The following is an 18471-nucleotide window of genomic DNA, read 5'->3' on the forward strand; positions in this document are numbered from 1 at the left end:
CAGTGCAAAACTACAGAAGGGAAGGAGCGCCATAATTTAGTGCAGACTTTACTGTTCGTGTGTGCAGTGACCCACTGTCAGAGCCCCTGAGGTGCTAGAACAGCAGAAGTTTACCTCCATATGAGACCTAATTTTATAAATTACTTGTCAATAAATTAATCTAGGCGTGCAGTGATCATATTGACACCACAGATGTCACCGAACTTTATGCTATTGGGCAGAGAACATAATTACATTTTTACCACAAATTGTTTAGCCCCAGAATTTACATTTTCACAAGGGGAAGTGGTTAAACATGGCACCAAAGTGTGTTCCACAATTTCTGCTGAATGTGGCAATACCTCATAAGTAGCTATACAGTACTGCTTGGCCATACAGCGTGACTGGGGAGTGATGGAGCGCGATTTGCCACCTTGGACTCTGGTTTTCCTAGAATGACTTTCATATACAGAGCCCTTGAGTGCTAGAAGAGCAGCACACCCCCCTCACTCAAGTTACCCTATTTTGGAAATGTATATCTCTTTGGGAATTTATACAAGTGTACTGATTTTCTTACTCCATGGGTGTTTTCCAGAAACAAGCAGCATTGGCTGTTGCTGAGTGACAATTGGAAATTTACTATTGTGACCAGTACATTCTTGTGCTTCTGGAGGCATGCACCCGTAAATTAGGCAGGCTGTCATCGCTACAGACATGCTAAATGTGGTTTTCAGGAAAAAACAAAATCCAGCTCACCATACCGACATTCCCAAGAGCTCGGAGCACGGAACCGCTGTGTCAGGGCGTGGACGAACAGGAAAGAGAAGGAGATCCAGCTCAACAAAATAGTGAAAAATCCATAATTTATTTCACTTAAAATATAGTGAAAGGACAAAACATCAGCATACAAAAAAATTAAAACCAAGGTCAACGCGTTTCCGGTGACTAAGCACCCTTAATCAACTCAAGTTGAGTTGATTAAGGGTGCTTAGTCACCGGAAACGCGTTGACCTTGGTTTTAATTTTTTTGTATGCTGATGTTTTGTCCTTTCACTATATTTTAAGTGAAATAAATTATGGATTTTTCACTATTTCGTTGAGCTGGATCTCCTTCTCTTTCCTAAATGTGGTTTTGACACAGTGGAGCTTAGAAGGGAGGGTGGCATTTGGATTTGGTAGTGCATCATTCGCTGGATTTCTTTTAGGGGCGAAGAGCCGTAGCACTTTTCTTGAGCCTTTTATACTACCAGTAAGCCTGGGGTCACACTTGCGAGTGTGATGCAAGAAACTTGCGCGTCCATACCCGACGCTGCCGCTGGCAATAAGGTCCGGAGTGTGTGGCTGCATGTATTTCTAAGCAGCTGAACCCTCCGGTCCCGAGTGGCGGAGGCCGTGCCGCGTATTGATGCAAGAGACTCGCACGAGTTTCTCGCATCACACTCGCAAGTGTGACCTCGGACTTACATGGAGCCCGTTACATTTCTGTTCATAGATGGGCCTGTGTGGGGCTCGTGTTTTTTGTGGATTGAGTTGAAGCTTTTGTTGGGCACATTTTACATAATGTTTGGGATCACGTTTAACCTTTGCTCTACTGAGTACTTATAGCGGGATTTCCATCTTAATCTCTGAATGATGTAATTCAGATGAAGGTCTCGAGGAATCCATTAACTATGAGGCCAAAGAGTTACTCTGTACTAAAGTCTGGCCGCTGTGTCCTTTTTCAGAGATGCACAAATCTGGCCTACTGCACGTTTATGCACCCCAAAAAAAAAAAAAAGATGGATACCGCCGACTCCTAGGCCAGACTGTGTCCAGTGGCTCCGTCTGCCTCATTATAGGGAATCTTTTGCCAGGGGTTCCGCCTAAATCGCTTATTTCAGAGATTTACACGGAAACCCCGTTGTAAGCGCTCAGCGTGGGATTAATGTGCCGTGCCTTACTGCAATCTTTGGGTGACAGAATGAGTAAAAAAACAGGGGAAGTATTTGTTTTGTTTGTCGTTCCTCATGTGGTATAACTTGGAATACGTTGTTCATCAGCTCGGTGCGATTACAGATTTTTTTTTTTTTTTTTTTTTTTGCATCTCCATATTTTGAGAGCTCTATTTTTACTATTTTGAGAGCTCATATGAAGGTCCCCTTTTTTTTTTTTTTTTTTTTTTTGTGGGACAAGTTTGCTTTTATTGGTACCATTTTGGGCTACGTGACCCGTTTTGATTGCTTTCTACTCTGAGTATTGGGTGGCAGAATGAACAAAACACAGGAATTGTTTGTTTTAGGGCTGTTTCACACGTCCCTGTCTCGAGTATGTGTGGTGACAGTTTTAACACGTACCTTAGACACATTGAAATCAATTTTGCTGTGCATATGTCTGTTTTCACACGTACAGTGTCTGTTTTTTTTTACCGGCAGCATGGGCTGCAAAACATCCCTCACACAGATGACACAATGGGATGCCATCTGTATGCCACATACCAGGGCCTGAGAAGCACTGGTACAGTGGGCACTGTTTCCTGGCTCCAGGTGCTGAAGACAGCTCTCATCATTCTCCCCTGCTCTGCTGGCGATCAGCACATGCAGGGGAGAATGATGAGGGTTATATTCAAGTGATAACAATGAGAGCAGGCGACGGCTGATGGGACTATTACTCCCATGAGCCTACATCTGCCGCCAATAAGTGACTGCAAGAGCGGCTGATGGGAGTATTCATCATCTGATGCCTGCAATATAAAATAACTAAATAAAAATCTGGCTTGGGTTCCCCTGTATTTTCTATAATCAGCCAGGTAAAATTCACAGCTGGGGGCTGCAGCCCTCAGCTGTCAACTTCAGCAAGGCTGGTTATCAAGAATAGAGGGGTCCCCATTCTGTGTTTATTTAGATGAAAAAAAAAAATCCCTCACATGTCTGTCGTTCTGTCCCGCACCATAATCGATGTCTGGGGGATACTTTTCAAACTGGATGGTGCCAGAACGCAACCCTTCAGGCTGAGAACTACTGGTGAATGAGCTACTGCGATCGCAGCGTCACTGACCAGCATTGACGTCATCGAGGTGAGTCTGTGATCCCAGCAGGGCTAAACTGTGGTGACCTCAGCACCGTGGGAGAAAGTTGGTGATGAGGTCACCGCTATTAAGCTCAGTGAGTTCACAGCAAATCCCCGTGAGAATTTCTCACCGTGACCTAATCACTGACTAATAGATGTGCCTTTTCTGGGCAGCTGCAGGCTGTTGTTTTGGGGGTTTTGTAGGGGTGGGGGTGTTCAATATCAATGGCCCCTTACCAGCCTGAGAATAACAGCCCCATCTGTGAGCTTTAGCAAGGCTGGTTGTCAAAAATGGAGGGCCATGCCATTTTTTTAATTAAAAAAAAAAAAAAAACAGCTAAGGAACCCTTCTTCTGTTGTTAATTAGCCTTGCTGTGAGTTTTACCTGGCTAGTTATAGAAAATACAGGGGAGCCCATGCCAGGTTTTTTAATTTACTTATTTATAGCGCATACGGAGGGCGATGAATACTCCATAAGCCGCCACCTGCTGTCACAGTAAGTAGCAGCAGCAGGTGTAGGCTGATTGGAGTAATAGTCCTATTAGCTGCCACCTGCTCTCATTATCACTTGAATATAACTTATCATTCTCCCCTGATCGCCAGCAGAGCAGATGAGTATGAGAGCTATCTTCCACTTCCGGCATCGGGGAAGAGCGCTTGCTGTACTGCTGCTCCTCAGGTTCCCGTGCATGTGGTACTGAAGTGGCAGAAGGTTGCCACACTTGTGTCGCAAGTATTGCACACATGGACGCTGATTGAATGTGTTGAGAACAATAAAACATAAAAATTATCAATGTAATTGAAAAATGATATCCCATGGAGGTTTGGTTTCGGAATGATACTCAAAGTCGAAAATCAAATTTACAGGCTGATTTAACTCCAGTGCAAATGCGTCAAGACCATGAAATGATGCTCAGTATTGTGTGGCCTCCATGTGCCTGTATGATCTCCCTTAAATGCTTGGGCATGCTTCTGATGAGGTAGCGGATGTTCTCCTGAAGGATCAACTCCTGGACAGTCTGTGGTGCAATGTGGCATTGGTGGATGTAACGAGGCATGTCCCAGATGGGATTCTGGTCTCGGAAACGGGAAGGACAGTCCATAGCATCAGTGCTTTCATCATGCAGGAACTGTTGACAAACTGCATCAGAAGGAACCCAGTACCCAGGGCACCTGCATATGGTCTCACAATGGGTCTGAGAATCTCATCCTGGTACCTAATGGCAGTCCGGGTACCACTGAAAGAAACTCCTCCCCACACCATTGCTGACCGACTGCCAAATCGGTCATGCTAGAGGATGTTGCAGGCAACAGCACGTTCTCCACGGCATCTCCAGATTGTAACGTGCTAATTGTGAACCTGCTCTCATCCGTGAAGAGCACAGTACACCAATGTCAAATCCGCTCTGTAAGCACAACACCCACTTGTGGACGTTGGGCCCTCATACTGCCCTTCATAGTCTGTTTCTGACAGTTTAAGCAGACACATGGATGTTAATGGCCTGCTGGAGGTCATTTTGCAGGACTCTGGCACTGCTCCTGCTGTTCCTCCTTGCACAAAGGAGGATGTTGTAGTCCTGCTGCTGGGTTGTTGCCCTCCTATGGCTCCCTCCTTGCCTCCTGGTGTACTGGCCTGTCTCCTGGCATCTGCTCCATGCTCTGGACACTGCTGACACACAGCTAACCTTGTTGCCACAAGCTTGCATTGAGCTGCACTATCTGAGCAACTTCTGTGGGTTGTAGATGCCGCCTCCTGCTACTGGATAGAACGTCTAGGGGTGAGAGCAATTATAAAATACATAAGTGACCAAAACAGCCAAAAAGGATGAGAACAGAGAAATAGTATGTGGTCATCCCCTGCAGAACCACTCCTTTTATAGGTGTTTGCGACTTGCCAATCATCTCTACCTGTTGTCTGTTCCATTTGCACAACAGCAGGAGAAATTGATTCACAATCAGTGTGGCTTCCTAATGGAGAAGAAAATTCAATTTTTTTTTTTTTGGGGGGGGGGGAGGGAAATTCTTCTTACTGTTAACATTGTATGGTAAAAAAAAAGATCTTGCAAATTGCCCCTATTAGATATTTGGATATGATCTTCGAGATGGGAATATCCATTTTAATGGTCAGAGAGGTTGCCCTTGAAATAGCTGCTCGGTGCATCTTTAAGTTCCATGACTCCCTATACCTTGCATTACATTCAGGATGCACACAGACCTGCTCCAACACCATGTTGGACAAGCAATGAACACTAATAAAATATTTCCAACATTGTTAAAAATGCCCAGGCTTTATTTAATTAAGAAATCTGTAATACTAGAACGTTATTGCTGGAGCTCTGGTGTCACTGGTTCTATGCAGATCCTATACTTGGCTCTTGGCGGCTGCCGTGCTATTCACCTCAGATCACATGCACTAAGCTCCAAAATGTAAATCTGTGGGAGAGGCCTAGGACATCCTGACCCTGTGCCCTCTGACAGCAATGTTGCCCTTATCAGCCTGACTTGGGCATCAAGATCACAGATTTGCTTATGTGCAAAATATTTGGAGCAGACCAGGCTTTGCATTCATATGTAACACTGATGCTGACCTTGGTTTCCATTCTTGATCTCTGGACTCCACTGTTGTCACGAGACTGTTTTTTTTCTTTTTTTCTTTTTTTTTGATTGACAGCACGGCCTGCCTTTCTTCCAGCCGGGAATCTTCATGCTGGTCACCCCAATAAAACGGGTGGCTTAAACCATGAATTCATTTTAGATGTCGGGCACTGTACACATAATGCATAGGTAAATGGTAGGGGGGAGGCAACCAGATATTTCCTCAGACTGACTCCTACTTACTGGCAAAAAAATAAATGTGGAGCCATTATTGTGCCACCTATGCTAGTCTACTCCATTGCTGTCATGGACCTCTGACCTAAATCCCTCTAATGGTCACTTTCCAATCTACAATAAACGTGTTTCAACATGACTAATGCTATCCCTCATCAGACAAATCTGCACGGAAAACGCAGCAGATTCAAACCAGGACCATGTCACTACTTTTGTGCGGAACTGCAGCGTTTCTGCACCCATTCTATTATACAAATCTTCAGGGGATAAAAACGCACAGAATCTGCAGGAAAACCGCACAAAATCCGCAAGAAAAACGCATCAAATCTGCACCTGTGTTTTCTGCCAAGAGATGCAGAATCCGCACAGAAAATTCCAGAGGCAAATCTGCAACATGTGCACATACCCTGACTGAAAACCAAACTGCAACATGACCCCTGACCAATACAGCAACAGGACACTGCAAGTACTGTATTCCTTCTCAGCTGATGACTGGAGCAAAGGTCTGAGGCTGAGCAGGCTGAAGGGAATGAATTCCATGTACATGCTGCTTACCGTATATTTTCTGTATCAGGTGATCTGTGTGGATCAAATCTGCAGCATGTCTGTTCTTTTAGCAGTTTTGCTTAAAAAAAAAAAAAATAAATAAAAAAAATATATATATTTGAATATATATATATATTCAAAAACGCTCATCGTTTATGCACGATTTTTTTTTTTTTTTTACAGGAAAATCTTCCTTATACAGTACAGTATCCCACTCAGGTTTTGCATATTCTAAATCCACAAAATGACACTTTGTACACAATGGGGCCAATTCTTCAAAGCTTTTAAAGTGCCAGAAAAGTGGTATTGAAGGATTGGTTAAAAATGTGCTACCTATGGTGTTTTCACACAATCTTCCATTGGCTCTCTAAAATGGTGGAGCTGTGCCCACAGCCACCTGTCAAATTCTTCAAAAAAAAAAAAGTCCAGCGCCTTGTATGCCAGAAATGCTACTCCAGTCAATGGCGCCAAATTCATGAAATGCCATGCACTCCAGCAAGACTGTTGTGCTGCCATGTTCTATGCCAGTCTTGATGAATTCACCCCAGTGTCTTTTCCTAGAGGACAAACTCAATGCTTTTTTTTATTTTTTTATTTTTTTGGACATTTATTGGCTACCAGTGGTCCTCCCCCTCTGGTGCCAATTCAGGTAGATTTTGAAGTGGATCCACCTGAACGTTGCGTGACCCTATGCTGGGGATTTAACTTGTTGGTTTTTTTTTTTTTTTTTCAATTCATTGATGGGATCGACAACTGCACGCTTTGTGGAATTTGCAGCTGTGCACGATCCATGTATATGATCCTCTTCTAGCTTTACTTTTAGGGAAACAAACTTGATGAGAATTTCCAGTCCCAGCATTATTTACTTTTGCAGCGATCTCTGATGGAGCCATTATCCAGACTGCAGGTATAGATGCTAATCCCTGCCATTGCCACATGATGACTACTTCTCACATGACAGTCCTCCAGCTGGCTGCCCAGTGTCATTCTCCTCTTCCTGCAGAGGGTGTGCACTGCACTGAAGCCCGGCCTTCTGCCAGACATATGTCTGGGTCTTGTGACTAGCACATAGTGTGATGTATGGTCATGTACTATAGATGTGGAAAGCAGCGAGTCCTACCTGTCAGCATGTTATCTGCACGCACCAGCCTGCACCTGGGAAGGAGTGCCCCTCTTGTCAGCCCTGGATCTCCATGCCTGTCTCCTTGTTCTGAAGGTGGATTTGCTTCTGAATTAATGGGATATATATTGTAAGATTCTTCCCACTTTTTTTTTTTCTTCCTCCTCGGCTCTTCAGCCACAGGAATGTGTGGTGGCACCCAGATAACCAGTGCCCAACCTGGGTGCTGCTCAAAAACCCTAAGAAACAGGTGGATCGCACGCTGTCTGCTCGCCGACAGGTGCAAATACTCTGAGATGGCCAAAGGGAAACATACGAGACAAGCGACTAACTATGACACTGATTGCACACAGTCAAGGTAAATATTCCCCAATTTTTGCAATTGTCAGGGATGTATCTTGCGCTGTATAATAATAAGGCAGATAGTAATTGTAGGTTTTATTTTATTTTTATGTCATTTGCTCTTGCCAAAAAAACTTGTGTTCGGTTGGTCAGAAAAGCCTCATCAGTGCTATATTATTGCATATATGCACCATTCTGCTCACTTAGGGAGGCTTGTGGGGCAGAACAAGCTCCGTACACAGCCAGCTGGGTCCATGTAGTCTAAAGGTCATGCAGGAAGGCCGCAGCTTATAATGTGGCGTATACATACTACCCCCTGCATGATCAGCCACTTCTGTCCTCGGTCTATGGGCACCTTACCTGCGGAGTTGGCCGCTCCACCCCACTCCGGCCAGAATACATCTGTAGGCAGCAGTGATCATGCAGGGTGCACAGAGCTCTTGCACTGACCACTTTCTAATATAGTAGTCAATACCATAACCAGTTTGTGGGAGCCGCACATGTCTTCACCCTTTTATGTTTAAATATTCTTTATTCGTGAGATCCAAAAGTTCCCAGCGCTTGTGACCTAACAGAAGGGGATGATGCATCACTATATCAGGTGTATGGCCCTTCTGCGGACAGAAGGTTGTAGCTAGATTAGGGACTGGGTTGGACCGGAGGAGCCTGTGCGGGGCATCACACCATCACAGCATGCCTGGCACAGTTCTCTGGTCTTTTACAGTGGGATAAAGCCACACACCATGACATCAGAAAAACGTAAGGGCTGATTAAAACACACAAATGATCCTTTTATAGGGTAAAATGTAACTATCAATAATCTTTATAACTGATTAAAGCAAGAAAGTCCTCCAAAATATTTCCCCAAATACTTCCTTTGGTGTCATTGAACATTGTATGATAATTGTAAGCCTCTGTTAGGCCAGTGTCACACCGCTATGGAACACAGACCGTTCTTGTATTGGAAGAATTTATTCTTCACCCATCTGTGATAATGATAAATGTCTGATCAATGGGAATGCCAAAATGAGGGTCCTGTGGATTCCCGCTCCTCATAACTGCAGTCAAGTAGTATAACTGAAGGCTGGTCACTCATTCACCCTGCCGCTAGTATGTATGGAAAAGCCATAAGCACGTGTGGAACTACAATCACCTGGACTCTGTCATATGGTGCGTTGTTTTTTTCTCATTTTAACTAGTGGACTGTTCAGGAGGGGCAGTGACAGGAAATATTCCGTGTAATAATTGCTGCCTGTATGGAGCCAACACTACACTAGTGAGCATGTATGAAGTGACAGTCCCGTCTGGCTGACTAAACTCCATGTTTTCCATTTCCAGCTGGCCTTGTACAGAGTTTGACTTGAACTGCATTCGTCTGATTGTGTACCAGGACTGTGAAAGACGCGGCAGACAAGTCCTGTTTGACTCCAAAGCTGTACGTGAAGTAAAAGATGAAAACCCACAGGTGAGGCTTTTGCTTTTTCCTTTTTTTTTTTTTTCTGCCATTGGCCACGTTTATAATTAGTGATGAGCGAATATACTCGTTACTCGAGATTTCCAGAGCACGCTCAGGTGTCCTCTGAGTATTTTTTAGTGCTGTGAGATTTCCTTTTTTTTCGCAGCAGCTGAATGATTTACATCTGTTAGCCATAAGTACATGTGGGGGTTGCCTTGTTGCTAGGGAATCCCCACATGTAATCAAACTGTCTAACAGATGTAAATCATTCAGCTGCGGCGAAAAAAACTAAATCTCAGAGCACTAAAAAATACTTGGAGGACACCCGAGCATGCTCGAAATCTCGAGTAACGAGTATATTCGCTCATTACTATTTATAATCTGTCAAAGGGAAAATGGTCCTTCTCCAGGTTACTGGGGTTCTGGGTCCATGGGCAGTTTGGGTATACCTCATCAATATGTCACAAAATGATTGTGTGGAAATACGATTTTTAAGTCTAAACTATTGATGTATGGTCATCACTTTAGTCATCACAAATGTTAATGCTGGCTACTTAGATTTCCTCCTTGCAGTCGACTGCCTTTTAGTTTTGGCGCCATTACTAGATCACTTCATGGCAGGGTCCCAGGTGCTGTCTAAATGCTTTTTTTCCAATCTAACCTATGGCTGTTCTGGAGTTACATAGCAATCTTGCTGTGAACACAGGTCACATTGTGTAATGCAGGTGAATGGGGTCATATTGTGATGGCAACAAGGCCAAATACGGTACTTTGTTGTTGTTGTTGTTTTTGCACTCACGTCTTTGTGGTTTTCTCCAACATGCTTTATACTGCAGTTCTGACTGTCCAGTTTATAATTGCATGATTAGCAAAGTCCGCAGTGCACGTACCCTGAGTTGATGCCCACTACAGCAAAGACAAAATATGGTAAGTCCCCCTTTTTTTTTTTTTTCTGACCTGCAATATGAGACTAGCATCCTGAGACGGGTGACAATCCTATAACTGACAACTTGCTGAACTGGCCACGATCAGTATGTCCATGATGCTGCTGTCAATAGTGACTAGGGCAGTGTTCCCCCAACTCCGGTCTTCAAGAGCCACCAACAGGTCATGTTTTTGGGATTTCCTTAGTGTTACACATGTGATTGAATGCTTGCCTGTCTAGGTCAGGGGTGTCAAACTGCATTCCTCGAGGGCTGCAAACAGGTCATGTTTTCAGGATTTCCTTGCATTGCACAGGTGATAATTTAATCACCTGCAGAGAATGATTCCAGCACCTTGTGCAATGCTAAGGAAATCTTGAAAACACGCATGGTTTGAGGCCCTCGAGGAATGCAGTTTGACACCCCTGGTCTAGGTGATGCAATTATCACCTGTGCAATACTAAGGAAATCCTGAAAACATGACCTGTTGGTGGCTCTTGAGGACCGGAGTTGGGGGAACACTGGACTAGAGCATCTAAATGGTTAACAGTGTGGGGGCTCCCTCTTTAACCCAATTTGCACCCTGAGATCTTCATCAATGGTCCTGGTATTTGCCATGGCAGTTCACGGCCAAATAACGGCCTTCGTCTGCCTGCTATAGGCACCTTTTTCAGAAGTTATCTAAATTTTGGTTAAAAAATAAACTTTGATTGTGGTCATGCCACTTTGCATTAACTTCTGAAAAGCACCTAATGGCTTAATGAGCTACCAATATATAGCACCCCAAAGTCACTTCGAAACTTAATCATATGGTAAAATAAATAAATGGTGTCTTTGAAAACAATAAGTCATCCTGTAGAAAACAAGCTGTCATACACCAATAGATGACTAATGAAGTTTTGACTCTTTAAAATAAAGACAGGAGAGAAATAATGGCAGTGTCCAGTGGGTTAAAATATAAATATAGGCTCCAATATTTATATGAATACTAGATGGTGGCCCGATTTTAACACATCGAGTATCTACTGTATAATTGTCTTAGGGTCACTTCCGTCTTTCTGTCTGTCACGGATATTCATTAGTCGCGGCCTCTGTCCGTCATGGTTTCCAAGTCGCTGATTGGTCTCGCCAGCTGCCTGTCATGGCTGCCGCGACCAATCAGTGACGGGCACAGTCCGATTAGTCCCTCCCCTACTCCCCTGCAGTCAGTGCCCGGCACCCGCTCCATAATCCCCTCCAGTCACCGCTCACACAGGGTTAATGCCAGCAGTAACGGGCTGCGGGTACCGCACTCTGTTACCGCTGCTATTAACCCTGTGTGTCCCCAACCTTTTTACTATTGATGCTGCCTATGCAGCATCAATAGTAAAAAGATGTAATGTTAAAAATAATAATAAAAAAAACCTGCTATTCTCACCTTCCGTCGTCCAACGATGCACTCGTGCCGGCCGCCATCTTCCGTTCCCAGAGATGCATTGCAAAATTACCCAGAAGACTTAGTGGTCTCGCGAGACCGCGAAGTCATCTGGGTAATTTCGCAATGCATCCTGGGAACAGAAGATCGCGGCAGCCGTGCGCGCATCGCCAGAGTTTCGCTGGATCCCAGGGGGTGAGTATATAACTATTTTTTTTTATTTTAATTTTTTTTAACAGGGATTTGGTACCCACACTGCTAAATACTGCGTGGGCAGTGTTAAATACCGCGTGGCTGCTATATACTACATGGGCTGTGTTATATACTCCGTGGGCTGTGCTATATACTACGTGCCCTGTGTTATATACTGCGTGGCTGCTATATACTTCGTGGGTTGTATTATATAGTATGTGGGCTGTGTTATATACTGCGTGGCCTGTATTAACGCATCGGGTATTCTACAATATGTATGTATATAGCAGCCACATAGTATATAGCACAGGCCACGTAGTATTTTCTATATACTACGTGGCCTCTGCTATATACATACATACATACATACATACATACATACATACATACATACATACATATTTATTATAGAATACCCGATGCGTTAGAATCGGGCCACCATCTAGTCTACTATATAATCGTCTAATTCTGTCTGTTTGTCTGTAACGGAAATCCCACGTTGCTGATTGGTCGCAGGCAGCTGGCAGCAACAGGCGCAGTCCGGTCGCGAATTGGCACGGGATTTGAAGCACGCTTCGCTGATTGGTCGCGGCCGGCCACGACTAATCAATCAGCGATATTGGCTCGAGATTTAACCCCTTAATGACCTGAGATATAAGAGAACAGCCTCCCCACACAGATGACAATCCAGCAGCTGTCAGCTGTCCACTATAGCTGACAACTTTCTGTATCAGCCACGATCACTGTTTGCCCCATCCAAATCTGTTTAACCCCTTAGATGCTGCTGTCAATAGTGACTACATCATTATAAATGGTTAACAGAGTGTAGGGGCTTCCTCTTTATCCAAATTGGTGCCCTCAGATCATGATTTTGTGGTCCTGATGTTTGCCATGGCAATTCATGACCAAACAGTGGCCTTAGAGTCTGACTGCTATAGTAATCTGTTCAGAAGTTAGAGACATTTAGGTGGTAAAAATACATATTTTCATTTGTCATACCACTTTGCATTAATTCCTGTAAAGCACCTGAAGGGTTAATAAACTACCTGTCTGCAGTTTTCAGTATGTCAGGAGGTGCTATTTTTAAAATGGTATCACGTTTGGGGGTTTCCCAATATGAGACCCCTAAAGTCACTTCAAACAAGGATAAGTCCCTAAAAAAAAAAATAATTTTGTAAATCTCCTTGAAAAAAATGAAAAATTGCTGCTACATTTTTAAACCTCCTAAAATGCTAACAAAATAAAATAACATTTTACAAATGGTCCTGATGTAAAGCAGACATGTGGGAAATGTTATTTATTAATGGTTTGCTGTGGTATGACAATCTGGATTAAAGGGGTAATCATTCAAATTTAGAAAATTGCTAATTTTTTAACATTCTGCTCAAATATTTTATATTTTTTATAAATAAACACAAAACATATTGACCTAAATTTACCATTATCATATAGTATAATGTGTTGTGAAAAAACAATCTCAAAATCACTGGGATTTGTTGAAGGGTTGCAGAGTTATTACCACATAAAGTGACACTGGTCAGATTTCAAAAATTTGGCTCCGTCACTACCCCGCTGCGCTGATTGGTCACGCCCGGCCGGCCGCGACCAATCCGTGATATTTGCGTGGGATTTAACCCCTTAGCGACCGCCGATACGCCTTTTAACGGCGGCCGCTAAGGGTACTTAAACCACAGCGCCGTTAATTAACGGCGCTGTGGAAAAAGTCCATAGCGCCCCCCAGAGGCCGATTTTCTCCGGGGTCTCGGCTGCCGAGGGTAGCCGAGACCCCAGAGAACATGATTTGGGGTTTTTTTAACCCACCCCGCATTTGCGATCGCCGGTAATTAACCGTTTACCGGCGATCGCAAAAAAAAAAAAAAAAAAAGCGATCTCTTTTTAATTTCTCTGTCCTCCGATGTGATCGCACATCGGAGGACAGAGAAAAGGGGTCCCAGGTGGCCCCCCAATACTCACCTAGCTCCCCCGATGCTCCTCGTGTCTCCCGGTGGGCGCCGCCATCTTCAAAATGGCGGGCGCATGCGCAGTGCGCCCGCCGGCCGGCACCGGGAGAATCTTTGGGGTCTCGGCTGCCGGGGGTAGCCGAGACCCCAAAGAGCACGATCGGGGTCGGTATTACCGACCCCTGTTTTGCGATCGCCGGTAATTAACTGTTTACCGGCGACCGCAAAAAAAAAAAAAAAAAGTAAAGTGTAATTCTCTGTCCTCTGATGTGATCGCACATCAGAGGACAGAGAAATAGGGGGATTCGGGGACCCTAGCATACTCACCTAGGTCCCTGGATCCTCTTGCTGCTCCTCCTGGCCGCCGGCAGCAGAACATGGCGGACGCATGCCCAGTGCGCCCGCCATCTGTCTCCATCTGCCGGCCGGCAGGAGAACAGCAGTTGGGGCTAAAATTAGGGGTAGGGGTAGGGTTAGGTTAGGGGTAGGGTTAGGTTAGGGGTAGGGTTAGGTTAGGGTTAGGGGTAGGGTTAGGTTAGGGGTAGGGTTAGGTTAGGGGTAGGGTTAGGTTAGGGGTAGGGTTAGGTTAGGGGTAGGGTTAGGTTAGGGGTAGGGTTAGGTTAGGGGTAGGGCTAGGGTTGGGGCTAAATTTAGGGTTAGGGTTGGGGCTAAACTTAGGGTTAGGCTTCTTTCACACTTACGTCGGTACGGGGCCGTCGCAATGCGTCGGCCCGACATACCGACGCACGTTGTGAAAATTGTGCACAACGTGGGCAGCAGCTGTAGTTTTTCAACACATCCGCTGCCCAATCTATGTCCTGGGGAGGAGGGGGCGGAGTTACGGCCACGCATGCGCGGTCAGAAATGGCGGATGCGACGTACAAAAAAAACGTTTCATTGAACGTTTTTTGTGCCGACGCTCCGCCAAAACACAACTGATCCAGTACACGACGTGTGGCCATCCGTCACGATCCGTCGGCAATACAAGTCTATGGGCAAAAAACGCATCCTGCGGGCACATTTGCAGGATCCGTTTCTTGTCCAAAACGACGGATTGCGACGGAATGCCAAACGACGCAAGTGTGAAAGTAGCCCTAGGGCTAGGGTTAGGGTTGGGGCTAAAGTTAGGGTTAGAGCTGGGATTAGGGTTAGGGTTTGGATTAGGGTTCGTATTAGGGTTAGGGTTGGCATTAGGGTTACGCTTGGGATTAGGGTTAGGTTTGGGATTAGGGTTAAGGTTAGGGTTGTGATTAGGGGTGTATTGGGATTAGGGTTAGGTTTGAGGTTAGGGTTGAGATTAGGATTAGGGGTGTGTTGGATTTAGGGTTTTGATTAGGGTTATGGTTAGGGTTGACTTGGGGTAAGGGTTGTGATTATGGTTAGGGTTAGTGATTAGGATTATGGATGAGGTTGGGATTAGGGTTAGGGGTGTGTTGGGGTTAGGGTTGGAGCTAGAATTGGGGGGTTTCCACTGTTTAGGTACATCAGGGGGTCTCCAAACACGACAGCCAATTTTGCGCTCAAAAAGTCAAATGGTGCTCCCTCCCTTCTGAGCTCTGCCGTGCGCCCAAACAGTGGGTTACCCCCACATATGGGGCATCAGCGTACTCGGGATAAATTGGACAACAACTTCTGGGGTCCAATTTCTCTTGTTACCCTTGTGAAAATAAAAACTTGGGGGCTACAAAATCTTTTTTGTGAAAAAAAAATATTTTTTATTTTCACGACTCTGCATTCTAAACTTCTGTGAAGCACTTGGGCATTCAAAGTTCTCACCACACATCTAGATAAGTTCCTTGGGGGGTCTAGTTTCCAAAATGGGGTCACTTGTGGAGGGTTTCTACTGGTTAGGTACATCAGGGGCTCTGCAAATGCAACATAATACCCGCAGACCATTCTATCAGTCTGCATTCCAAAACGGCGCTCCTTCCTTCCGAGCTCTGCCGTGCGCCCAAACAGTGGTTTACCCCCACATATGGGGTACCAGCATACTCAGGACAAATTGGACAACAACTTTTGGGGTCCAGTTTCTCTTGTTACCCTTGTGAAAATAAAAATTTGGTGGCTAAAAAATATTTTTTGTGGAAAAAAAAAATATTTTTTATTTTCACGGCTCTGCATTATAAACTTCTGTGAAGCACTTGGGCATTCAAGGTTCTCACCACACATCTAGATAAGTTCCATGGGGGGTCTAGTTTCCAAAATGGGGTCACTTGTGGGGGATTTCTACTGTTTAGGCACATCAGGGGCTCTCCAAACGCGACATGGCGTCCGATCTCAATTCCAGCCAATTCTACATTGAAAAAGTAAAACGGCACTCTTTCTCTTCCAAGCTCTGCGGTGCGCCCAAACAGTGGTTTACCCCCACATATTGGGTATCGACGTACTCAGGAGAAATTGCACAACAACTTTTGTGGTCTAATTTCTCCTGTTACCCTTGTGAAAATAAAAATTTGTGGGCAAAAAGATCATTTTTGTAGAAAAAATGCAATTTTTTTTTTTTCACGGCTCTACGTTATAAACTTCTGTGAAGCACATGGGGGTTCAAAGTGCTCGCCACACATCTAGATAAGTTCCTTAAGGGGTCTAGTTTCCAAAATGGTGTCACTTGTGGGGAGTTTCCACTGTTTAGGCACATCAGGGGCTCTCTAAACGTGACATGGCGTCCGATCTCAATTCCAGCCAATTCTGCATTGAAAAAGTCAAACGGCGCTCCTTCACTTCTAAGTTCTGCGGTGCGCCCTAACAGTGGTTTACCCCCACATATGGGGTATTGGCGTATTCAGGAGAAATTGCATAACAAAATTTATGGTTATATTTCTGTTTTTACACTTGTGAAAATAAAAAAAATGGTTCTGAATTAAGATGTTTGCAAAAAAAAGTTAAATGTTCATTTTTTCCTTCCACATTGTTTCAGTTCCTGTGAAGCACGTAAAGGGTTAATAAACTTCTTGAATGTGGTTTTGAGAACCTTGAGGGGTGTAGTTTTTAGAATGGTGTCACACTTCATTATTTTCTATCATATAGACCCCTCAAAATGACTTCAAATGTGATGTGGTCCCTAAAAAAAAATGGTGTTGTAAAAATGAGAAATTGCTGGTCAACTTTTAACCCTTATAACTCCCTAACAAAAAAAAATTTTGTTTCCAAAATTGTGCTGATGTAAAGTAGACATGTGGGAAATGTTATTTATTAACTATTTTTTATGACATATCTCTCTGATTTAAGGGCATAAAAATACAAAGTTTGAAAACTGCAAAATTTTAAAAATTTTCGCCATATTTCCGTTTTTTTCATAAATAATCGCAAGTAATATCGAAGAAATGTTACCACTAACATGAAGTACAATATGTCACGAAAAAACAATCTCCGAATCAGCGGGATCCGTTGAAGCGTTCCAGAGTTATAACCTCATAAAGTGACAGTGGTCAGAATTGCAAAAATTGGCCCGGTCATTAAGTACCAAATTGGCTCTGTCACTAAGGGGTTAAACACCGCTTCACTGATAATGTATATATTTTACCTGGAAAATCCTGTGTATTCGTTGCATTATTCTTAAATCTTCATGGGAACACAAGCCCCATAACAACATCCCCAATAAAAACACATGACACAAGAATTTTGGTTGGAAATAAAATGGCCGTAGCGTTTATTTTGGGTTACATATAATTTTTATTTTAATCCAAGAATTGATCATAACCATTGAGATTTATTAAATTGGCTTAAATCTTCACACATAACCCAATCCACACGAAATCAACGGGCGACTTTCCCACAAATAAACGACACGACGAATAAAGATAATAAAAACATAACTTCAGGGAGGGAGGGAGGGATCTTTGATCTTCTTCCGGTGACTGACAAGGAGCCGTTAAAACAGCTGATTTATATACATAAAATCCCTCCCGCACGTTTTGCTTAAACCAATCAAATTGCGCAAAAAGTGCGGGAAACACTACCAGAAAAAACTGGTTTGAACCTGCTCGTGCCTGGCACAGCTTACCAAAGGAACATAACTTAACCCTTTGAATACCATCACTTTTTTCTAACACGTATCCATACTATTGAAAAGAAAAAGGGGGGGGGGAAGGAGAGGCTGTGTTATCATGCGACCCCCCCCCTGCATTCAGCAAGGGGGGGGCGTCCATAAATAAACTACTTGCATATTCTAAAATACCCGATGCTTTAGAATCTGGCCACCATCTAGTTACTACATAAAGTTGCACTTCAGATTTAAAAAAAAAAAAAAAAAAAAAAGGCCCGTCATTAGGGGGTTAAACAGTTCAGTTTGTACCCCTGTAATGCTGTAGGAGATGGTAGTGCAGCTGTGAAATGTTAGTTTCCCCTTGCTCACATTGAGCTGTGTGACCTAACACCGAAGTGATTAATGCGGGTGTGTGCACTGTGCCTAAGAGCATCACATGATCCCTGAACTGCTGCCAAGTAGCTGTGCATGCAATGTCTGACTGATCATCTGCTTGTGAGCACAAATGGGTCAGGCCGTTTTAATATTCACGCCTGTGTCACTGACTTTCATCCACAATGAGAAGGTTGTATGGGTAGCCAGGTCTGTAGTATTTAGACCTGCAGACTATACACCAACCCTGTCCATTGTAAATGAGGAATTCTCAGAATTCATTAGGCACATGAGACTTATTATTGGG

At 44.0% G+C, this 18471-nt stretch overlaps 1 protein-coding gene across 5 annotated transcripts in view; it reads left to right on the forward strand.

Annotated features, from left to right (window-relative positions):
* The window catches only part of FNIP2 (folliculin interacting protein 2), a 162403-nt gene that overhangs the window by 78015 nt on the left and 65917 nt on the right, over positions 1-18471 (forward strand). For 2 of the 5 annotated variants that reach the window (XM_069744138.1, XM_069744140.1), the window contains exons 1-2: positions 7572-7877; positions 9200-9326. In XM_069744138.1, coding sequence (XP_069600239.1) covers positions 7705-7877; positions 9200-9326 — 300 coding nt within the window. In that variant the 5' untranslated portion in view covers positions 7572-7704. Of the gene's footprint in view, positions 1-7381; positions 7878-9199; positions 9327-18471 lie in introns of those variants that run through there. The other 3 variants (XM_069744142.1, XM_069744139.1, XM_069744141.1) reach the window with 2 other exon arrangements.

This window comes from Ranitomeya imitator, chromosome 1 (genome assembly GCF_032444005.1).
Source record: "Ranitomeya imitator isolate aRanImi1 chromosome 1, aRanImi1.pri, whole genome shotgun sequence".
NCBI classification, from domain to species: domain Eukaryota; kingdom Metazoa; phylum Chordata; class Amphibia; order Anura; family Dendrobatidae; genus Ranitomeya; species Ranitomeya imitator.